Source organism: Ctenopharyngodon idella, chromosome 21, assembly GCF_019924925.1.
Source record: "Ctenopharyngodon idella isolate HZGC_01 chromosome 21, HZGC01, whole genome shotgun sequence".
Classification (NCBI taxonomy): Eukaryota; Metazoa; Chordata; class Actinopteri; order Cypriniformes; family Xenocyprididae; genus Ctenopharyngodon; species Ctenopharyngodon idella.
In genome coordinates, this window is record NC_067240.1 from 26,668,132 (window position 1) to 26,690,347 (window position 22,216).

At 36.9% G+C, this 22,216-nt stretch overlaps 1 protein-coding gene and 1 long non-coding RNA gene across 2 annotated transcripts in view; both read left to right on the top strand.

The window, feature by feature from the left end:
• Positions 1 to 22,216, top strand: part of LOC127504122 (uncharacterized) — a 1,137,365-nt gene that overhangs the window by 673,890 nt on the left and 441,259 nt on the right. The gene's annotated exons all lie outside the window — the stretch shown is intronic.
• The window catches only part of gabra3 (gamma-aminobutyric acid type A receptor subunit alpha3), a 222,200-nt gene that overhangs the window by 16,913 nt on the left and 183,071 nt on the right, over positions 1 to 22,216 (top strand). Inside the window, exon 2 of the mRNA XM_051878531.1 lies at positions 17,647 to 17,753. Coding sequence (XP_051734491.1) covers positions 17,668 to 17,753 — 86 coding nt within the window. The 5' untranslated portion in view covers positions 17,647 to 17,667. The remainder of the gene's footprint in view (positions 1 to 17,646; positions 17,754 to 22,216) is intronic.

The window sequence follows — 22,216 nt, forward strand, 5'->3', positions numbered from 1 at the left end:
AATTGCGAGGTTATATCTCACAATTCTGACTTTATAACTCGCAATTGCGAGTTTAAATTTTGCAATTCTGAGAAAGAAAAAAAAAAAACATTCACCTTTTTTATTTTTTATTTAGTGGCAGAAACAACCTTCCATAGAAATCTGTCTACAGAGTTTTTTTTTTTTTTTTTTAAATCAGTGTTGAGAGTCATTAATGTTAAATGAGTGTTGTGCTTCATCAGGCCACAACAGGTAAGACACTGTTTCTCTTGTAAGGCATAAGTAGACATTGTTTCATTGTTCATTTATTCATCCATCTATCCGTTCTCCAAACCGCTTGTCCCATGTAGAGTCACGGGGATGCTGGAACCTATCCCATCGTTCATTGTTCATATTTCACATAAAGATGAAAAGACTGCATGAGTGTTCTCTTGTTTACAATGAAAGAAGAGCTACAAACACATTAACAATTTGGCTATAAAATCTGTTGCGTGTAAGATGAGCATAGACAAACATTTTACAAGAAACTTAGCTGTTCATCTTGTTTCAGACTCGCACGAATGGACTTTTAGAATGACAATCGTTATTCCTAAACACTAGCAAAATGCACACAAGGTCTGTGTTTCCCAATGTTATTCCCTGTTACTCAGATGAAGAGTGTGCTCAGAGTAAACAACATTAGCATCAGCCGGTAGCGGTGCTCATGTATAGAGATAGATTGATGAAGTGTGAACCATTCTGAACTAAGGCACAGAAAACACAGTTTATAATGAGATTCCTTCCCTCCTCTTCTTGTCTGCAGCGATAAGTCGAAATGCCGTTTTTCTGTTCAGCTCCAGTAGGCACTTCTTATGTTTTTCAGTCTGGGGACTGAAAACAAAACACAATAGTGCGTTGAGTGTTGTTTTCTTCAAAGAACAGAAGATGACAAAGTGAACTTGAGGTATGTTGGTTGCAAGTTCATAGTTTTCTTTTTGTTGCTTTACTCTAATCTAAGAATATTCTTAATACAATATAATACTATATATAGAACATTATCTTCAACATGGAAATTTGAAAAGAGACCTACAAGACCTACAATCGCTCACTCTTGAGAAATATGTTCTGAGAAATATGCTCTTTTTTTATAAAAAAAAAAAAAAAGTTATCTGTTATAACTTACTCACCCTCATGAAAATCTGTATGACCACAAAAGTAGACATTTTGTAGAATGACCAAGTTACACCTTTAAGCACAGCTAAAGAGAATGGTGACCTGTATGGAAGCTTGTTTCTGCCACTGAATAAAAAAAAAAAGTATAATTGGGAAATCTCGCAATTCTGACTTTTTCTCAGAATTGCATGATATAAAGTCAAAATTGTGAGTTAAAAAGTCAGAATTGAGATATATAAAGTCAGAATTGTGAGATATAAACTTGTAATTCTGATAAAAAAAAATCTTTTTTTCCTCAGAACTGGACTTTATAACTCGCCATTGCGAGTTTATACCTCACAATTCTGAGAAAAGATGTCAGAATTATGAGTTTATATCTTATAATTGCGAGAAAAAAAGGCAGTTGTGAGTTTATAACTCGCAATTCTGACATTATAACTCGCAATTCTGACTTTATTTCTTGCAATTGTAAGTTTATATCTCGCAATTCTGACTTTATATCTCGCAAATTGTGAGACAAAAAGTAGCAATTACCTTTTTTATTTTTTATTTGGTGGTGGAAACAAGCTTCCATAGATCTGTGTGCTACTGTACATTTATTGCATAATTTGGTTTGTTCCTCACAAACCTATCAAACAGCTTTAATATTTTAGATTTAAAGCTATAGATGGATTTAATAATTATCTATAGCAATACAGCACACAAATTGTATGAGTTGTTTTTATGTAGCTTTTATGGTATTATGTAGTCAATTTTTGGAGTTTGGCAGTATGAATGGCCATCCACTTTTACTAGAGCTTCTTTTGCAAATCTATATTCATGAGTCCATATAATCCATTTGAAATGACATTTGAGAGAGTAAATGAACAAAATGTGCCTTTTTTGGAGAACCTTTATTTATTCTGCTGGGACTGCCATAATTGGTGGTCTATATCCAGTTATCTCCATTCAGCCTAGCATCCTTTATTGACAGAAAGTAATCACTTCTCTCCCAATGAGGATTTGCTACCTAGACAACCACTACTAGATATGCAGGCACCCATGGCGGCCTATTGATACATCTCATTATTAGTATCTTCAGAGAGCTCTCATGTTCAACTGAAATTAGCTGTATGCTTTTAGTGGACCACAGCCTATACAAAAACAGCACTGGTGTGTGGTGTGTGGGGGTGACAGATGTGTGGTAACAGAGCATATAACCAGATAAGAGTGCTTAGCGACAAGCACAGGTGGCAGTGGTGTAGAGTAGCATTTTATCTTCAGAAGGGAGCAGTAATGCATTAGGACAGGTTTCACCCACTAGGCATGCTGGTACTGCACTTGCAGCTGGTCCCAGTTGTAATGATGAATGTTATCATCATTATCATCTATGTGTGACCAGTCATAGCAGTATGCTACAGGTCTCTAGTGATCCTAATTGCCACATACTTTTGCATAATTGGTGGTGCTTGCTGAGGCAGGCATCGCTGTTAATAATGCTCATATTAACAGTTAATATTACTCAGTTGCCTATTAGTCTGCATATTGGCTGTTTATTAGTACTTATAAAGTACATATTAATGCCTTATTCTGCATGACTATATTCTACATCCCTAAACTTAACCACTACAACATCTACCTTACAAACTATTAATAAGCAGTAAATTAGGAGTTTATTGAGGGAAAAGTCATAGTTAATAGTGAATATGTGTTTCCCATACTAAAGTGTTACCATTTTAATAAAACTAACATTAAACCTCAGCACAAAAGTTTAATATAATAAAATAAAATAATACAGCAAAGCACTTTACAGAGTAGTGCTATCACTTTTCTAAATGATTGGATTTAGTGATTGATACATGATAAAATGGGTAAAATAAATAAATAAATAAAATAATGGAGGGACTGAACCATATCTAGGGACCAGAATATCATTAAGACTTGGAGATGGGCTCTTTTGACTTGGGCCAGTAAGCATCCACCCAGAACACCTTAACAAATCCATGGCAACAAGCTAAAGACCTCTCAGAACACCTTAGCAATGCTCTGGCAACCACCCACAGCGCCCTAACATACTGGCAGAGAGTTTTGAACAAATAAGCTCCTTTGACATTTCTTCCTTTTTCTTTTTCTTTTTCTTCAAAAAAAATAATTTCTAATAATGCTGTTATTTTTTCACTTCACAGTTCAAATACAGTATTATAACTGAAAAATTATATATAAATACACAGGTCAGGCATAACATTATGACCACCTCCCTAATATTGTGTTGGTCCCCCTTTTGCTGCCAAAACAGCCCTGACCCATCGAGGCATGGACTCCACTAGACCCCTGAAGGTGTGCTGTGGTATCTGCACCAAGATGTTAGCAGCAGATCCTTTAAGTCCTGTAAGTTGCGAGGTGGAGCCTCCATGGATCGGACTTGTTTGTTCAGCACATCCCACAGATGCTCGATGGATTGAGATCTGGGGAATTTGGAGGCCAAGACAACACTTAAAACATGTTGTTGTGCTTCTCAAACCATTCCTGAACCATTTTTGCTTTGTGGCAGGGCACATTATCCTGCTGAAAGAGGCCACCAGGGAATACCGTTTCCATGAAAGGGTGTACATGGTCTGCAACAATGCTTAGGTAGGTGGTACGTGTCAAAGTAACATCCGCATGGATGGCAGGACTCAAGGTTTCCCAGCAGAACATTGCCCAAAGCATCACACTGCCTTTTTCCCATAGTGCATCCTGCTGCCATGTGTTTCCCAGGTAAGCGACGCACACGCACCTGGCCATCCATGCTGTAAAAGAAAATGTGATTCATCAGACCAGGCCACCTTCTTCCATTGCTCCGTGGTCAAGTTCTGATGCTCAGGTGCCCACTGTTGGCGCTTTCGTCTGTGGACAGGGGTCAGCATGGACACCCTGACTGGTCTGCAGCTATGCAGCCCCATACACAACAAACTGTGATGCACTGTGCGTTCTGACACCTTTCTATCAGAACCAGCATTAACTTCTTGAGCAATTTGAGCTACAGTAGCTCATCTGTTGGATCAGACCACACGGGCCAGCCTTCACTCCCCCATGCATCAATGAGCCTTGGCCGCCCATGACCCTGTCGCTGGTTCACCACTGTTCCTTCCTTGGACCACTTTTGATAGATTCTGACCACTGCAGACCGGGAACACCCACAAGAGCTGCAGTTTTGGAGATGCTCTGACCCAGTCATCTAGCCATCACAATTTGGCCCTTGTCAAACTCGTTCAAATCCTTACGCTAGCCCATTTTTCCTGCTTCCAACACACCAACTTTGAGGACAAAATGTTCACTTGCTGCCTAATATATCCCACCCACTAACAGGTGCCGTGATGAAGAGATAATCAGTGTTATTCACTTCACCTGTCAGTGCTCATAATGTACATAACCAGAAATATAATGTACATAACCAGGAACATAACCAGAAACGCAAACAAAATCAAATTTAATCATTCTGGGGTGCGTTTCCCGAAAGCATCGTTAGTCAACTATGGTTGTAAGTCCCATTAAACTCTATTGGTAACGACGGAACTTGCGACCATAGTTCACTTTGGGAAAGGCACCCCTGAACAGAAACGTGTATTTGAAATGGCCATTAACTGGTTAATAATGTTATTTTATCATTCTGTTTAATATTTTGATTTAGCAATCAAGCAATCACGAATTCAAATATTACAGCCTATGCAAATGTGACTCTGATGCATCCAACGTGAGTGGAATGCCCGCGCTCAGACTCTAAAGTGAGTGAAATACCCACGCTGACGTGCTCAGGCTCAGCTGTCAAGTCATCGTAGGTTAGGTACTGTAAGTCACAATGGCAATGCCCTGAGGATAGTTTTTTCCGAGGATATTTTTAATTTCTTTAATTTAAAGTATTTTTACAATAAAACACTGATTGAGCGATTACAAGAGATATGACCATTTCAGTAAGTAGTACTGTATCTTTCAACATACCTTTAGATGTTCATTCATGTTTATTCTGTAACTAGTAGGCTATTAAAGAGGAAGAGATGATCGCATTCACTCGCGCTCAGCGCTGCCTGTTGAACTGAGGCGCCATCTGTCACGCCACATCAAAGCACGTCAAAACTTCATTTTCTGTTTGAATTTTGTGATTTCGTTGACAGAATTTGAAGGATGACACTTTGTTTCTTATTGAAAGTAACAACGCAGAGCTTATTGCGATTAATAGGATGCCTTATTGTTGCAATGTAATGCATTCGGTACACACGTGCACCGTACCGAAAGCCCTGTACCGAAACGGTTCGGTACGAATACGTGTACCGTTACACCCCCAGTATATCACTCATAGCTGTGCAATATGGCTGTATATTCAGCCGTAGGTATGAGGCAGCAGGCCGAGTGTGTATATATATATATATATATATATACTGTATATATATATATATATATATATATATACTGTATATATATATACTGTATATATATATATATATATATATATATATATATATATATATATATATATATATATATATATATATATACTGTATATATATATATATATATATACATACTATAGTATATATAATATTTCATTCTGTATGGAAAAGTATCCAGATGCATAATAAATGAATGCACATTTCTGGTAGTTCTCTGTACAATTGGACTTTTGTTGTTTAACCATAGATAAGTTCCTGGTACATCTACAAACAAAGGTATGTACATGCATTTGTTTTAATCTTCACTATAGTATAATGAACATTTGGATATATGCACACATTGTTATCTTTCTCTCTGAACTTCTGCCACAGGTTCAGGAAATTAAAGGATTCAGTATCTTGATGATATCTAGACTGTATTTAAAGCACTGAATGTTATCTATAGAGCTGCTTCTGTTTGTGTCAGGCTTTTCAGAAGAAATGATTAATGGATCCCATATTTCAGCAAAATGGAAAAAGAGCCTATAATGCAGATTGTTTACTGTACTGATTTTTTTTTTTTTTTTTTTTCCATTCTTGGAAAAGAACAAATTACAATGAAAAAGAGAAATGCTGGAGAAAAAAAAAATAAAAAAAAAATAAAAATCACACAATCATATAATCCTGCCTTTCTTATAGCTCTACACCTCTGACATATGATGTCTGACATACTCCAAATGATTAATGAGCAGCAGCGATGGTGGTTAATGTTCATTTACCATTCGGTATGTCAACAAAGCCCACCCCATCATTGATATGACACTACATTATCCATCCGACACACTACTGGCTGTCAATGTTCTTTTACCAGAGGAGGGGCAGGTACTGCTTTGAAGTGCTTTATATAGCCTCAAGAACATAGGCAGTCCACCCTGGAACCCACTTCAGCTCCCAACATGCAAATCAGTTCATAAGGGAACCAAGGTCGCCTACAGGCTCATTATTTGTTGTCAGCTGCCTGCACCTGTTTGGCCGAAGTGTGTGTGTGTGTGTGTGTGTGTGTGATTGTGTGGCTCCTGTCTCATTGTTATCCGGTTATCAGTTTTTTCCTTTAGTTGAAATGCCAGTGATGACAGTGCTGTGTGTGCTGCCTGATCCCAGGACCTGTCTGTGTGAATAGGCCCAGGCACCATTGGAAAGGACATTGCCACCATGCTGCTACACTGACAGAGGTGTCGGCTATGCCAAAATGGTGACTTAGCACCGATGCCAGCTTGAGTTACAGTAGCAGGTGGTTTTTGCTGACTAGGCATGTCCAAAATGACATGGGGTTACCTGCACAACAAACTGACAAATTGAGGATAAATTTGGGTTCACCTGTCCATGATCAAATGTACTGTCTGATTGATTTCTTAGACCTTTTTTTCTTGTATTCAAAATCAGCTAGACAGACTACAGTGGGATGAAACAATGCAAGGATGGCAAAAGTTGGACTATTTTTAACTCTTTCCCCACCAGCGTTTTTCGTCATTTTCACAAAAATTGCATGGCCTCCAGAATATTTTGTTGTATGAGTATCTGAATATTAAAAGAAAGAACAGAAAAAAAAAAAAAGAAAAAAAAAACATTTTATTCTAGCTTCATGCTTTCTTTTTTTATCAACACTTGAATGTGGGTAAGTTTTGCAAAAAAAAAGCTGAGAAAATCGTGTTTTTGTCAAAGACTATGTCCAGATCAGATTCAGTACGATGATCAAAACATTATTGGAGTAGATCAAGTCCATCAACACCCGGCCGTGTTGATTTATGTGCTGTTTATTGTTGATGGTCGCGTTATTTTTCATATGCATCTGCTTACATATGAGATCGCTCGTTTTTGCTTCTTCTTTGCCTGTGTTTTGATCTGGAGATACTGTACTCTAAAGAAGATAGCTGCCGAAAAATCTTGTTAGTGGCGTTTTCTCAAAAAAGATGAGATAATTTGTCAATGGCGGGGAAAGCGTTAATTGAATTGGCATGTCCCAAAAAATGTCAGGGTTGGACACTCAAAAACACAAAGAAATGCAGCATAATGGTCAAGACATAGCGCCAGAGCTTTAAAAATGCAACTTGTCTTCCATGTTTTTTACAGTGCAGACTGTGTAACAACGAAAGCAAATACAACATTGATTGGTTGATAGATACCCAGATAACAAAAATATGTTCTACACTGTTTATGACATAAGTGTTAACAACATTTTATAAGATAAAGGAACACTGATCACCATATTGGTGAGTTCAAACAAAAACATTTTAGGAAACATTTTTGAGAAGTCAACTTATGTGATGTTCTCTCAAATTTTTCAGTTGACTTTGGGAAATCAGTGAATGCAAACAGAGAAAAATAACTGCAGAAGTAGAGGAAATTAGTGAAAAGTCTATTAAGAATTTCCCCACCTTGAAAAACAAAATGGTACTCAAACCAATCAATTAATCTTAACTTGGATTAACTGTCTTGGATTTAAGACAGTAAGTAAAGTTAACTAAAAATGTTAGTTAGAATCAATGTTGGATTTTACAGTGTAAGAAAGTTTTTGAATTAGGGTTGGATCTGAACTCTGCAGGTAGGTAGATCTCTAGGAACAGAATTGGGCACCCATGGTCTACAACATTACTCGGATTTGTTTTTTGTTTTGTTTTTTTAAATCCAGTTATAGTCACTATTGTTCTGTGTTCATGTAGAATAAGTATCTGCATGCATGTAGCAGCACTATAGTGACCAGTTTGACCTTTGTTGGTGAAATGCAACTAGCTATTGACTGCATTCCTAATGCCATTTTCAAATGTTAACATCTCCATAGCGATCAAACATGGTCCCACAGATGATAACTAGAAAATCCAGAAAAATGAACACTGTTAATAATCGGAAATGTGCAAGATATTCAGAGCCAAAACAAAATGACAACATAATTATTCATTCATGATGGTCATTAGTCCAGCAAATGCTTACTTCAGTCTACAGTGTCATTAGGCACTTACACTCTTATATTAGCTCTAATTGTCTTGTTTCGTTATTATGTAAACTCCTTGTAATTATTGCACATCCATTAAATCTGTGAGGATACATCCCTGTGACACTTCATCACTGATATTTAGGACTGTTAAGAGTAGAAGATTTGATGTAATGACCAGCATATGAGCTAGACCTTGTTAAAAATGTACCATTGCACATTACCATTACCACTGAATGTGGAGGAAGACATGACATTAAGGACAGGAATATCGTCTCTCATTACCGACAATGGAAATGTTATTTCTGGCTCTTGAAAAAGGCAGGTGTCCCACAGCTTTTATAGCTCACATAATGTCTCTACTAATGATGCAGAATTAGTCGTAATGTTGGCTCATTAATAATAACAAAAAAATGATGCTTAGCTGGTGTGATCTGGCTCTTGTATATAGGATGATATTATAGCATTAGTTAAACCAATATTTTTCAAAACTGTACTAGTTTTGTCAGCAAAGCAGGGTCTAAATTCAGATTTTTAAGTATAAAGTTAATCACTTGACTTTCACTGTTTGCTTTATAGATTGATACCATGTAGCCTATAAAGAGAAATTAATAATTTACATCATTTGGATTTTATTGTTCACAATATAATTCTTTTGTTTTGTTTTGGCTACTTCCGTGTTGCATTACATATTGTAACAATGCATGCCTGACTCGGAGTTATGGGTCCTTAGGTGCACTTGAAGGCAGCATTGAATCTCCTGCACCCATCACAGTGAACGTTAAATTCTTTTACAGAGAACCTTCTGGGATCAAATTAAGACACTGAACTAGACTTTACCCCATTTAATAAATGATTTTTGAGGTTTTAAATCACTGTGAATTTGAGATGTTGTTTATGCAGTTTTAGATCTTTTTGAGACAAGCTAATAAGGACGTAAACACTAACATGGTATTGTTGATTATGCTATAAGAACAACAGCCTTCAGAATTTCCCATTTAGATGAACTGCTTTTAAATTATTCAATATCCACCATGCTAGCAATGCTCCTGAGGCCATGTGTATTTAATGGTCTTCAATTAGCCTGCACACAAGACTATTGTGTGTTTGTGTATGTGTATGACTTTTTGGAGGACAGTGCCAGACGGGCAAGCTAACAGCACAGAATTACTGACACAGCTTGGCATGTACGTAAAGTTGGTCAAGGTCTTTGCCCTTTTGCTGATGCTTTGACAGTTTTAGCAGCTACACATAACTCTCTTTTGTCTGCTTGTTTTCCCTGGACTTGTGAGTAGCTGCATCAGCCAGTCTTTGGTATATGAACTTATTTACTGACTTTGTCAGTAGTGTCATGAACCACTGTAGTCACTGAATTATGGATTTTCTTTAGACGAGACCCAAACAGGAAGAAAGTTCACAGTTTATAAGCAAAGTCCACACAAAAATGAAAATAATGTCATATTTTTTCAAACCCCGCATTTTGTCTTCGTCAAATCATTTAGCAAAATGAAAAACATTCAGAGGTATTTTTGTATGTTGGGTAGATGATGAAACGTACAATATGGACATACTGACAGCATATAACATATAAGCAATATTACATACTATATTTACAGCTATAGAAACAAAAATACTTATGACTCCTTTATATCATAAATGTATTTATATAGTTACATTTTCACAGTTTTATAGCTATAATTCAGATCCCTTAATCATTTATGCTAAACCTCCACATAACCACATTTGAACAATATAAAAACGTAACAATCAGAAAAATCTAGCTCATTCGAAAAACATGCCTATGGCGGCATTTGTGAAAAATTATATTACATTTCTTCTTGTGCATTTCATGTCACTTTTCACTGTTCACTTTTGTGACATGAATGAACAAGTTATAGAAGGCGTTTCAGTCCACAAATCACCAACTTTCACCATGGATTTAATGTAGTAACGTTAACTGTAACCATGGTATTACATGGTATTAACCATGGCAGAAAATAGTTGAATGTTTTTACATTATTCATCTCAGGTTTCGTACAACCTCAATTCAAACACTTTTCAAGGGCTTTCAAGTGCTTCACACTTTTTCCAGCACTTCAAAGCACTAAATATGATCCAATTTGAATGTTATTTTTTATGTGATGATTTGTAAAACTAAAAGTTTAAAGATGTAGGAAAACTAACACTTTTATTTAAGAAAAGTTACCACTATAACCAGAAGATGGCAGCAGAGGAGCACTTATTGGCTTATTAGTCATTTCCATTCCCTAATATATGTAAAAAAGTTGAAAGTCACAAAGTCTCATGAAAAACAAAAACTTTTCTTCAATTTGTGACTGAATTACACAAAGCAAGTAAAGAGCGCTCCTTTTATAATCCCTGAAGCTGTCTGCCAGTTCATTATGTTGCTATGCAAGAACAATGGTACATTTTCAAATTAGGTAAAAATTAGGTTTTTACATGTTATTGTTGTTAATAAAAGTCAATTTTATCTGCATCTCAAGCTCAGTGCTTCACTGTCAAATTTCTAATAAACAAACATGTAATATTATTAGTAACTGCACTTATTAATGCATAACAATAGTAATTTTATGATTAAATTAACTTGATTAAAAACCCCCAGCACTACCAAATCACCTGTACAACTTAGTGGCACTGGTGCTACTGCTCTCAAATGTTAGTCTGGAGCCCTGTAAACTATGATGAGTTACATTCAGTATGCTCTCTGGTGGTGTACAGTATGTTGTACAGAATGAAACTGATGATGTTAATCGCTGAAAATATTATCCTGATCCACTCCGTGGAAGCGTGTATATCTCATTCAACCACATACAACACCCCAAGAACAGCATGTTGCAATAGGGGACAAAACAGGTGAGAGCCAATGAGCATTTGATATCACTGATGTGAAATCTATGTCATAACACTTTTTAATTTTTTAATTTTTAAGGAGTGCAGGATTTGACATTAGCAGGGACTTCAAGACCTGGAATGGTTGGGTCGAATAATGAGGGTTTTTTTTGTTTCTTTAATATAGATTATAGTCAACAGGAAAAATCAGACAACAAGAGAAGGAATTTCTGCTGTTCTGTACTAGTGCTGTAGATGGAACATGATGCGTAAAGGTGCCACAGCTTTGAGAAAAGAAAGACAGATCAATAGGGTAGATGAAGAACTTATTTATCATGCTACCCTTGTGCTTAGGTTCTACTGTGTATGTCTGGCAGCAGACTATAAAATGAAGGGTAGCACTGCTGCAAAGCCCACAAGCACCTTGGAACCTAATGTATTTTCACCTTTTAATTTAAGATAAGCCATAGCAGCGGGCCAACGTGGGATGCCGACATGGGCAATATCTCATTTCTCCTCGTTGTTGATCGTGGATCAGTCAAAGGTGCTGAGACTTCAGTTCAGTTCATTCTTTTTTCTTGAATCAAAGTATGCAAGGGTATGTATGTGTGTGAGAGAGTTTCATTAATCCTTTGAATGCATTCAGCATACACAGGTGTTGCCACTAGGAACATAGCAATAATGGCTTCACAAGTACTAGCAGAAAAAAAAAACACCCTGCTCTGAATGCAGTTGCCTACTGCAGATTACTTTTGTTAAATAAATTACTTTGTGTTTGTTGAGTTAAAGTGCTGCTTTGCAAAGGGATTGCATTTCTGTTTTTGGCTCTTTGCAATTAGATTAAAGTCAGCTCCTAATTCTCAATGCACTTAGAGGAACTCTAGCTTGCATATAAATGTTCATATTAATCTTCCTCTCAAAATTTTACAAGTGAAAACATTTTCAAGCCTCCTATCAGAGACATGTTTGCCCCTAGCAGCTTTAGATATAGATACATATCCATAAAAAAGTTCTGCAAAGTTAACAGAGGAAATGTGACTGCAGGCTGCCATTTGGCGGGCTATCAGAGCAAAAAAATCTCCAGACAGTTCAATCAAATTCTTGCAGTACTGCTCTGCACAGTAGGTTCCAGCAAACACTTGTCACAAACAGGTTGCATTCTCACGCTGACATGTCTAGGGATTGATATGATACAGAAGTTCTTACCAAATATACTGTTAGACATAAAAATGACAATGACAGATGGCATTAAAAAAGTGTTTACCAAACTAATATATAAACAAAAATATAGTTGAGTCAGGAAACTCTAGATGATGCAGGCTGAAATGCAACTGCAAACAATAACATCATCTAACATGGCTCGAGCTGATTGGACTGCTGATTCTGCAGTTAATGAGGTCCTTGCTTAACTATTAACTACAAATTAAGATATTTTTGATAAAATCCGATGGCTCAGTGAGGCCTCCATTGACAGCAAGTTAATTAACACTTTCAATGCCCAGAAAGGTACTAAGACATATTAAAACAGTTCATGTGACTACAGTGGTTCAACCTTAATGTTATGAAGCGACGAGAATACTTTTTATGCGCCAAAAAACCTAGATAACAACTTTATTCAACAATATCTAGTGATGGGCGATTTCAAAACACTGCTTCATGAAGCTTCGAAGCTTTATGAATCTTTTGTTTCGAATCAGTGGTTCGGAGCGTGAATCAAACTGCCAAAGTGAATTTGAATTTGAACCATTGAAATTTTAAAATGTTTCGAAACACTTACGACATAGCGAAGTCTTGTTTACTGAAATCACGTGACTTTGGCAGTTTGATACATGCTCCGAACCACTGATTTGAAACAAAAGATTCGCAAAGCTTCGAAGCTTCATGAAGCAGTGTTTTGAAATCGCCCATCCTTAGATATTGTTGAATAAAGTCGTTATTTTGTTTTTTTGGGGAACAAAAAAGTATTCTTGTCACTTTATAACTTTAAGGTTGAACCACTGTTGTCACATGAACTGTTTTAAATATGTCTTTAGTAGCTTTCTGGGCATTTGAAAGTGTTAATTATCTTGCTGTCAGTGGAGGCCTCACTGAGCCATCGGATTTTATCAAAAATATCTTAATTTGTGTTTCGAAGATGAACGAAGTTCTTACGGGTGTGGAACGACATGAGGGTGAGTAATTAATGACTGAATTTTCATTTTTGGGTGAACTAACCCTTTAAATAGTTTGGTTCTGTGTTTGCTGTAGCAGTTTTGCAGCACACAATCAGAAAGAGTTTGCAGTGCACTTGCAGTATTCCTCTGAAATTCAACATCTGAGATAGATGAACATTTTTTTACTAGATTTATGGAAGATCTTCTTGTTTAAGGGGCCTTATTGTCCTGTCATGTTCTGTTTACTGTCACCCCATGTGTGGTGATGTACAGTATGCATGTCTGCTGATGCAGCAGCTTGTTTTCTTACACTCAGCAGCATTCATATATTGGCTTGTATGGTCCATTTCCTGTGTCCCCTGCTTTGTTGGGAGGTTATTTCATGTATGTTATATGTGCAGCAGTATCAAGTCTCTGTACTTGCTCTGCAGCAGCAGCAATTATTAACAGCAGCAGTAGTGTAGCAGATCTATTCTGCCAAGACCAAATACATTAACATTGTCATATCCATCACCATGCTAAACCCTCTGAGAGTTGTCATGACTGAACTGATATTACTGCTATATATAATCTTTGACACAATACATTTTCTTCAAACAAACAAATAAATACATTTTGGTGATCAGCTAGTGGGGTTACCAGTTCATGAAAGTTTTAAATGTAATGGTTGACTTTTCTTGTTTTGATTATGGTTGTTTTTAAGGACATGAATTTGGTTATGTTTAGGGAAAAAAAAAAAAAAAAAAAAAAAAAAAATATATATATATATATATATATATATATATATATATATATATATACAGTATATCACAGAAGTGAGTACACCCCTCACATTTTTGTAAATATTTTATTATATCTTTTCATGTGACAACACTGAAGAAATGACACTTTTCTACAATGTAAAGTAGTGAGTGTACAGCTTGTATAACAGTGTAAATTTGCTGTCCCCTCAAAATAACTCAACACACAGCCATTAATGTCTAAACCACTGGCCACAAAAGTGAGTACACCCCTAAATAAAAATGTCCAAATTGGGCCCAATTCCCCGGTGTCATGTGACTCGTTAGTGTCACAAGGTCTCAGGTGTGAATGGGGAGCAGGTGTGTTAAATTTGGTGTTATCGCTCTCACTCACTCATACTGGTCACTGAAAAAAAGAATTGTTGCTCTACATAAAGATGGCGTAGGCTATAAGAAGATTGCCAAGACCCTGAAAATGAGCTGCAGCACGGTGGCCAAGACCATACAGCGGTTTAACAGGACAGGTTCCACTCAGAACAGGCCTCGCCATGGTCGACCAAAGAAGTTGAGTGCACGTGCTCAGCGTCATATCCAGAGGTTGTGTTTGGGAAATAGATGTATGAGTGCTGCCAGCATTGCTGCAGAGGTTGAAGGGGTGGGGGGGTCAGCCTGTCAGTGCTCAGACCATACGCCGCACACTGCATCAAAAATAATGTATAATTTTTGTTTACTATTTTTATATACCTTACTATACCAACTATAGTTTAGTCCAATTATAGTCCAATTATTAACCCTTTCATGCATGGTGTCCACTAGACAGATATTTGGAAGCCATTTTGAACCATTTAGGCTGTAGTACCATGTCCCAGCCACCAAGTGTTGAATACCCAAAGCCTTTTCTATGATTCCATTTAATTAGTGTCTTTGCATCTCTTTGTTGTTTTGAGATATATTACATCATGTAATCAAAAAGGTGGAGGGAAGAGAAAATTCACTAAGTTGGGTTAGTGATGACTCCAGTGGATGTCATGTGCCAAAGGGTATATTATTATGCCTATTGGGCCTATATATATATATTCCTCCTTATTTGTATGTTTTAGTTAAAATCATGATATAATTCACACTTGAATAGCTTTAATAAACAGCAATATAAAATAGTCTTCAGTTTTTATAATTATTTCAATGCTTAGGCCTACAGTCTATATTTATTTATTAGGTCATATAAAAGTGTAGGCATATACGAGGACAGGGATATGTGTGCATGATTGCATTCAAGGGTGTGTGTGCTTGTGTGTGTGTGTGTGTGTGTGTGTGTGTGTGTGTGTGTTTGAATTTGTGTTAATGTATGATTCTGGTTTTAATAGTTTTAAATAAAAATTGGCCATTAAAATGGCCAATAAAATGAGTTTCGAGACATATAATGTTATGTTTTTCAAATGTCCTCTGTTGTTGTTATTTATAAGACTCTAAAAGCCACATCTGTCAAAAATGAGATGACAATATTGAGTGAATGCTCTCTGCACATACTATACGTTCATTAAATACGTTCACTTCAAACCTGCTAAATCCCAGCCTCATCCCATTCAGAAGTACTGGTACTTAAATAGAAACATATACATAGGAGTCTGATAAAAATGTTAATTTCGAAGAAAAATGTCAAACGGCATCTGAAGTCTTCTTATTTGTATTCATACCATTTGCTGTTAGTAAATATTTAAAAAAAATTTTTTTTTTCAGACCAAGCAATGGACAGATATGTAACTCCCTCAAAGTAAAGTATATTCAGAAAAAGTTATTGGCATGATTCTTCACTTGTTTAAAACACACACACACACACACACACACACACACACACACACACACACACATATATATATATATATATATATGTATTTTTTCTTTTTTTTTCTTTTTTTTTCTTTCTCAGAATGCTATTACCTGTTAAATTTGTCTGAATTGTAATCCATTAAATTCCACTTCCAGTCATTTTAATTTATCTTCCATTTCAACTTCCTGTGAGACATGGCCAGTTCAAATTCATGAATAGAAAGAAAACCAATTCTTAAATTTTGAATTTTGCCCTGAAATTCAACATACATTCAATGTCATTGTTCAGTTTTAATCTTGTGTGTTTCCTTAATAAACAAAACAGGTGAAGGTGGCTTATCATATTTGTTGTATATGTCACTTTCTTCAAGAAATGTCTGCTAACAGTAACTGCTTCGTCGTTGTTTTGGCCATCACTGTCCAAAATGTGCAGGAAAAAAAAGGAAGGAGTCCCACATGACCCACATGAGGCACATGTGGAGTGTATTGATCTACAGTACAATTGAGAAGCACAGGGACATTAGCGAAGATTTTAACTCTGCCTGTCTATTTTTTATTTATTTTTTGTTAAACATGATGCTTCAGATGTGCTGTTAAACCATGGTTACAAATGTGAACTGGGGTGTGTTTCCTGTGCTACGATGTAACTCGCTGCTTCACTACCATAGTACGACGCGTCATTAAACAAATCAACTAGCTAGTTACGACTGTTTCCCGAAACCGTATTGTCGCAAACCTGTCTTTCAGTCACGTTGGTAAATGATGTCACGCAGGCGGTGAGTAATAACTTCTTTAAATGAATCCGTTTGAGATCTAATTAATGCTAGATTTTTTGCTATAAATTATGGACATGGCATCTGAGGACTACTTCTCATTTTTCTCAGTTATTTTGCTTTATTTCCAGATTCAATCATAGGCTCGTTTTTGCCTACTAGAGCACATACGCACATGCGTACTGTTCAAAAACAGTGCTTAAAATCCCTTGACAAACTAAAATATGTAAATAACATTTGTATATATTCAAAATAAAAGATATACATTGTACATAATGTGAGCTTGCTTATTTTGCTCAAGATAAAGATTCATTAAGTTCATGTCATAAAAACAAGAAACTATGCTTCTAACCACAGCTCGAGAGCTGTCGTTCCAACCATACAAGTTTGCGAATGTTCATTTGAACGATGGTTTCGGGAAACACCAAATCATTGAACTATGTTAGTAACGACGGAACTTGCAATGTTAGTTGGCTAAGGATGCTTTTGGGAAACACACCCCTGGGTGACTAATTGTTTGTTTTTTAAGAACTGTTACACTGTACCATACTAAAAAATATAGCTTTACTAAAAATATTGGTATTGTATCAGCAAATACTAAAAAGAATATCAGTACTTGTACTGGGTCTCTAAGAAATGGTATTGTGCATTCCTAATCACATTAATACTTTGGAGAGATCACCTGTGGGAATTCGAATTTGATGATGTCGATGGACAGAACTTGTATGCCGTATTCTCAAAGTTCTCCACTTCAGTAATTTGCTTGTTCTCACCATTCTTACTCTCTTCTTTCTGCAGGCTTTCAGGACTCTGAGCGATATGGCTGCAGTTCTCCGCAAGCTCACAGCACGCGTCCCCTGCGTGTGGATCTTCCTCATGCTTTTCGACCCCAGCTCACAAACTGGGTAGGATGACTCATCAACCCTCCCCATCTAGCCGCGCTCTCTGCCTTTTCTCTTTTTCCCATATTGCAGGCTCTAGGGATGCATTGCAGCTAATACATTCATTAATAAGGTTGTATTACTGCGCAGGGTCTTTTACGATCTGCAAAATGCCATTGGAGCCAACCGTAGTTGGCTGTAAATCGCTCGCACAAACTGCCATGAATTGGATTTTCGTTGGCGGAGCGGGCTTGGTTACAAGTGTGACTCAATAACCTGGAAAGAAACTGATGCTGGAAAAACCTGTGGGATTCCGAGACGAGTTTAGCCTAGATTGTGTTACAGTGATGCCAGTTGGTTTTTACTGCTCATTAGCTCACTCGTACATGTCAGAATTGTGAAGGTATATATAGACAGGGATCTTGGGGAAAAGGGATTTTGTGCTTGCAATCAAGTGCAAGAGCTAATGGTCTCCTAAAAGTAAAATACAACATTAAATCACAACACATGACCCCTTGTCATGACATACATCTTTCCTGACCAGTGTTAATTTCATTAACGAAATCTATGATGAAAAATGTTTGTTGATGACCTTTTTTTTCCATGACTAAGACGAGACGATGAGACGACACTAACGTCATTAAACGATAACTGTGACTATATCAACATGCAATATCGTTGACGAGAAAATACGAGACTGAAATGTGGTTTAAAAAAAACAAAACTTTAGTCTTATAGTCTGCTGCCAAAACAAGTGTTTTTACAAGATTTCATGCTTACAGTTGCCAGATTTCAAGAATTTAAATCCCCCAATCAGAGCTTTTCTGTTAAAAGAACATGTTTTCTACCCGGTGTTTTACTTAATCTTTGCAATCTGGCAATCATGCACACTCGCTCTCTCTATACTGAGAATAAAGCTCTGGTGATCTGAAAACACAGACAAACAAGTAAGCTGGAGTTCAGCAATCTTCATTTGAGATTTTTTTGCTTAAATACAAGTCATGTAGTCATGAGCCACTTGCTCTGTTTTCTGCTACTACCTTGTTGAAATAAAACAGCATATGCTGATTAGGTATGTTTTGAAGCATGACAGCTGGTTTGAGCTGGTTTATGCTGGTCCTTAGTTGGTCATGAGCTGGTTTAAGCTGGTCCTAAGCTGGAACTCATTGCTTAGGACCAGCAATTGTCCAGCTTAAACCAGCTCATGACTAGCTAAAGACCAACTAAGGCCATCTTAAACCAGCTCAAACCAGCTGCCATGATTCAAAACGTACCTAACCAGCATATGCTGTTTTTTTCAACAGGGTAAATCTGCGATCAAAATGCAGGCTGATATCCAACTTTTTGATTGATGTTACCTTGATTCAAATTCCTCATAAGCTTAATTGAATTGGTCTAAAGAGAGAAAAACTATTTTTGTCTGAAGACTACATATAAAATAGCTACAAAAATTAGTTTTGGTAACTGCAGTTTGACTTAAAGTAATGACTAAAAGTTGACAAAAATGCAATGACTTTTCGTAGACTAAAACTAGACTAAAACTATGAAAGAAAATTTACTAAAATGCGACTAAGACTAATAAGCATTTTCGTCTGAAGATAAAGACTAAGACTAAATCAAAAAATGGCTGTGCGCAATCATAAAGGCCCTGATATACTTCAATCAAAAATTGAGCTGGTATGACGCCATTTAGAACAAAATGTGGTCAAATTGAAGTTTCTTTGAGTGGTTTGAAACCACTGGCCAAGACAAACAGTAGGTGGGTGTTCTCTGGGGCTCCACCTTCTTTAATGTGGAAATCTTCTCTGATTCATCTGGGGTGCATTTCCCAAAAGCATCGTTAGCCAACTAACATCGCAAGTTCTGTTGTTACTAACATAGTTCAACAATTTGGTGTTTCCCGAAACCATAGTTCAAACGAACATTCGCAAACTGCATCGCAAACTTGTGTGGTTGGAACGACAGCTCTCGAGCTGTGGTTAGAAGCATAGTTTCTTGTTTTTATGACGTGGACTTAATAAATCTTTATCTTGAGCAAAATAAGCAAGCTGACATTAAGTACAATGTATATCTTTTATTTCGAATATGTACAAATGTCATTCACAATGTCATTTTAGTTTGTCAAGGGATTTTAAGCACCGTTTTTGAAGAGTGCGCATGTGCGTACGTGCTCTAGTACGCAAGAACGAGCCTATGATTGAATCTGGAAATAAAGCAAAATAACTGAGAAAAACGAGAAGTAGTCCTCAGATGCCACATCCATAATTTATAGCATTAATTCGATCTCAAACGGATTCATTTAAAGAAGTTATTACTCTATCACCTGCGTGACATCATTAACCAACATGGCTGAATGACAGGTTTGCGATAATACGGTTTTGGGAAACAGTTGTGACCAACTCTTTGATTTGTTCAACGATGCATCGTACTATGGTAGTTCAGCAGCGAGTAACGACGATGTACGGGAAACGCACCCCTGTTCAGCACGTCGAGGTGAGACACAAATAAAAACATGAACACATTACTTTATAGTTGAAATTGAAATTGTAATCATAATTTTTAAATTATAAACTTAGCGACACTGACGCTGTTTTTCTTGTGTAATACCTATTCATTTAAACACAGCTCCCAACAGTGTGGGTGGCGTCAGAGTTTTTTTAAACAGTATATCATTGTTCAGCCATTTCAAATTTCATTTTAGCCCTGAGCAAAGAACAGAAAAAAAACTTTGCAGTGAGTATATCAGGGCCTTAACAGTGGCCTAAATCCAGAGCCATCATACCAGATCAACAAGAGAGAATCATTATACTGCAGATTTCTAGCTGCTTATGAAGATATATTTGGCATGTTTCTTGGTACAGTGTGTGTGTGTGTGTGTGTGTGTGTTGCCAGACATGCTCAGCAGGCATCTATTCATCTGCATCCTCACCATCTTTGTCAGAGTAATTAGTCAAAGAAGAACATTGATTGGAATCTACCAATTCCATCTGCCAGTAACATAAGCACATGCACAAGAGAGAGCGATGAAAGAAGCATCTGAGATGAAAGCGGAAGGATAGCAGACATTAATTTTAGTGCCCCCTCCTCTCCCTCCACCCACCACTCACATGATATTCAGTAGGGGTCACTGAATGTGATGTCCTTGCTTTAGGAGCAGAAATTCATTTTCCACTATGTCAGCAGATTGAAAATGTACTGAATTTGATTCAGTGTGACATCACAGCACCAGTCCCCTGGAACATCTATCACCCACCCCCAATTAAAAATAACACCACCTTTTTTTCTATAAGATGTTTTCAGATGTTGAAAAGGCTGGCACAAGTTTGACATACTGCTCCCTCTGGAGATGATGCTAACAGAATCAGCATTTAACACCCCTGTTTTCCCTTTTTTTTCCCCCTACAAATTTTGTCAAGTATTAAGTTGAAGAATCAAGTTTCTTTGGGCTCATATCACAAAACAAATCTCTTTAATTTTTTTGTTCCACCTAATGTGAATAAATGGTGAGCAAATAGAGCTTTTTGTTTAAAGGGATCACATTTCCTTTTATCTTTTAACATATATGAGGCATTGTACAATATAGTTTTAAGAAACATTTATTGCTGTTTATGTATTGGTAAATCAAGCCATAGGGCCCTATCATACACCGGGCGCAATGCGTGTTTTTTGCTAGTTTCAGCCCGATGCAGTTTTCATCTTCATGTCCAGCTATTGTTTAAATAGCAAATGCATTTGCGCCCATTTGTGCGCCCATGGGCGTGCTGGTCTGAAAATGAGGTGTGTTCAGGTGCACTGTTGACGAGTTGCTATTTTGAGGCAACTGAAATAGACTGCGCCATTGACCAACTGAAAACTGGTCTAAAGTCAATGATGCAATATTTTTTTGTTATTTAAAGTGCACGTTAGTAATATGCGCCTTTAGGTGGGTGCACAACACGGGTACACTCTGCTTATTACACACACAGGGACCGCAGCAGCACACAAACATGCCAAATATAAAAAATAAAAGATTTACAATGTAAAAGATTATTATTGTGTGCATAAAGATAAAAATGCTTTGGTGGAATCTGGCTTTTCCCGTAGATGGTCTGCTCACGCACTTCAACCTCGCGCACGAGCAGATCCGTTTCCTCACTAGAGAATTTCCACTTGCATATTCCACTATGTAAATGGAAAATCCACCATGGCACGAGCGCAACTGGCTTTTAAAGGGAATAAAACCATTTTTCCAAGGACTATTTTTCCTGTCCTTAAACTAGCAAAAGTGGATTTGGACACGCCCTAAGCACATTTGCGCCGTGCGCTTTAGACCATGCGCTTAGATCGTTAAAATAGGGCTCAGAGACTAAACGGTCAACTTTACATTGTGCTAGATCTAAATATAATGCTGTAATCAACACTTTTTCACAATCAGTTCCACATGTAATACTTATTTCGGTTACACTTTATATTAGGTGTCTTTAAAGGGTTAGTTCACCCCAAAATGA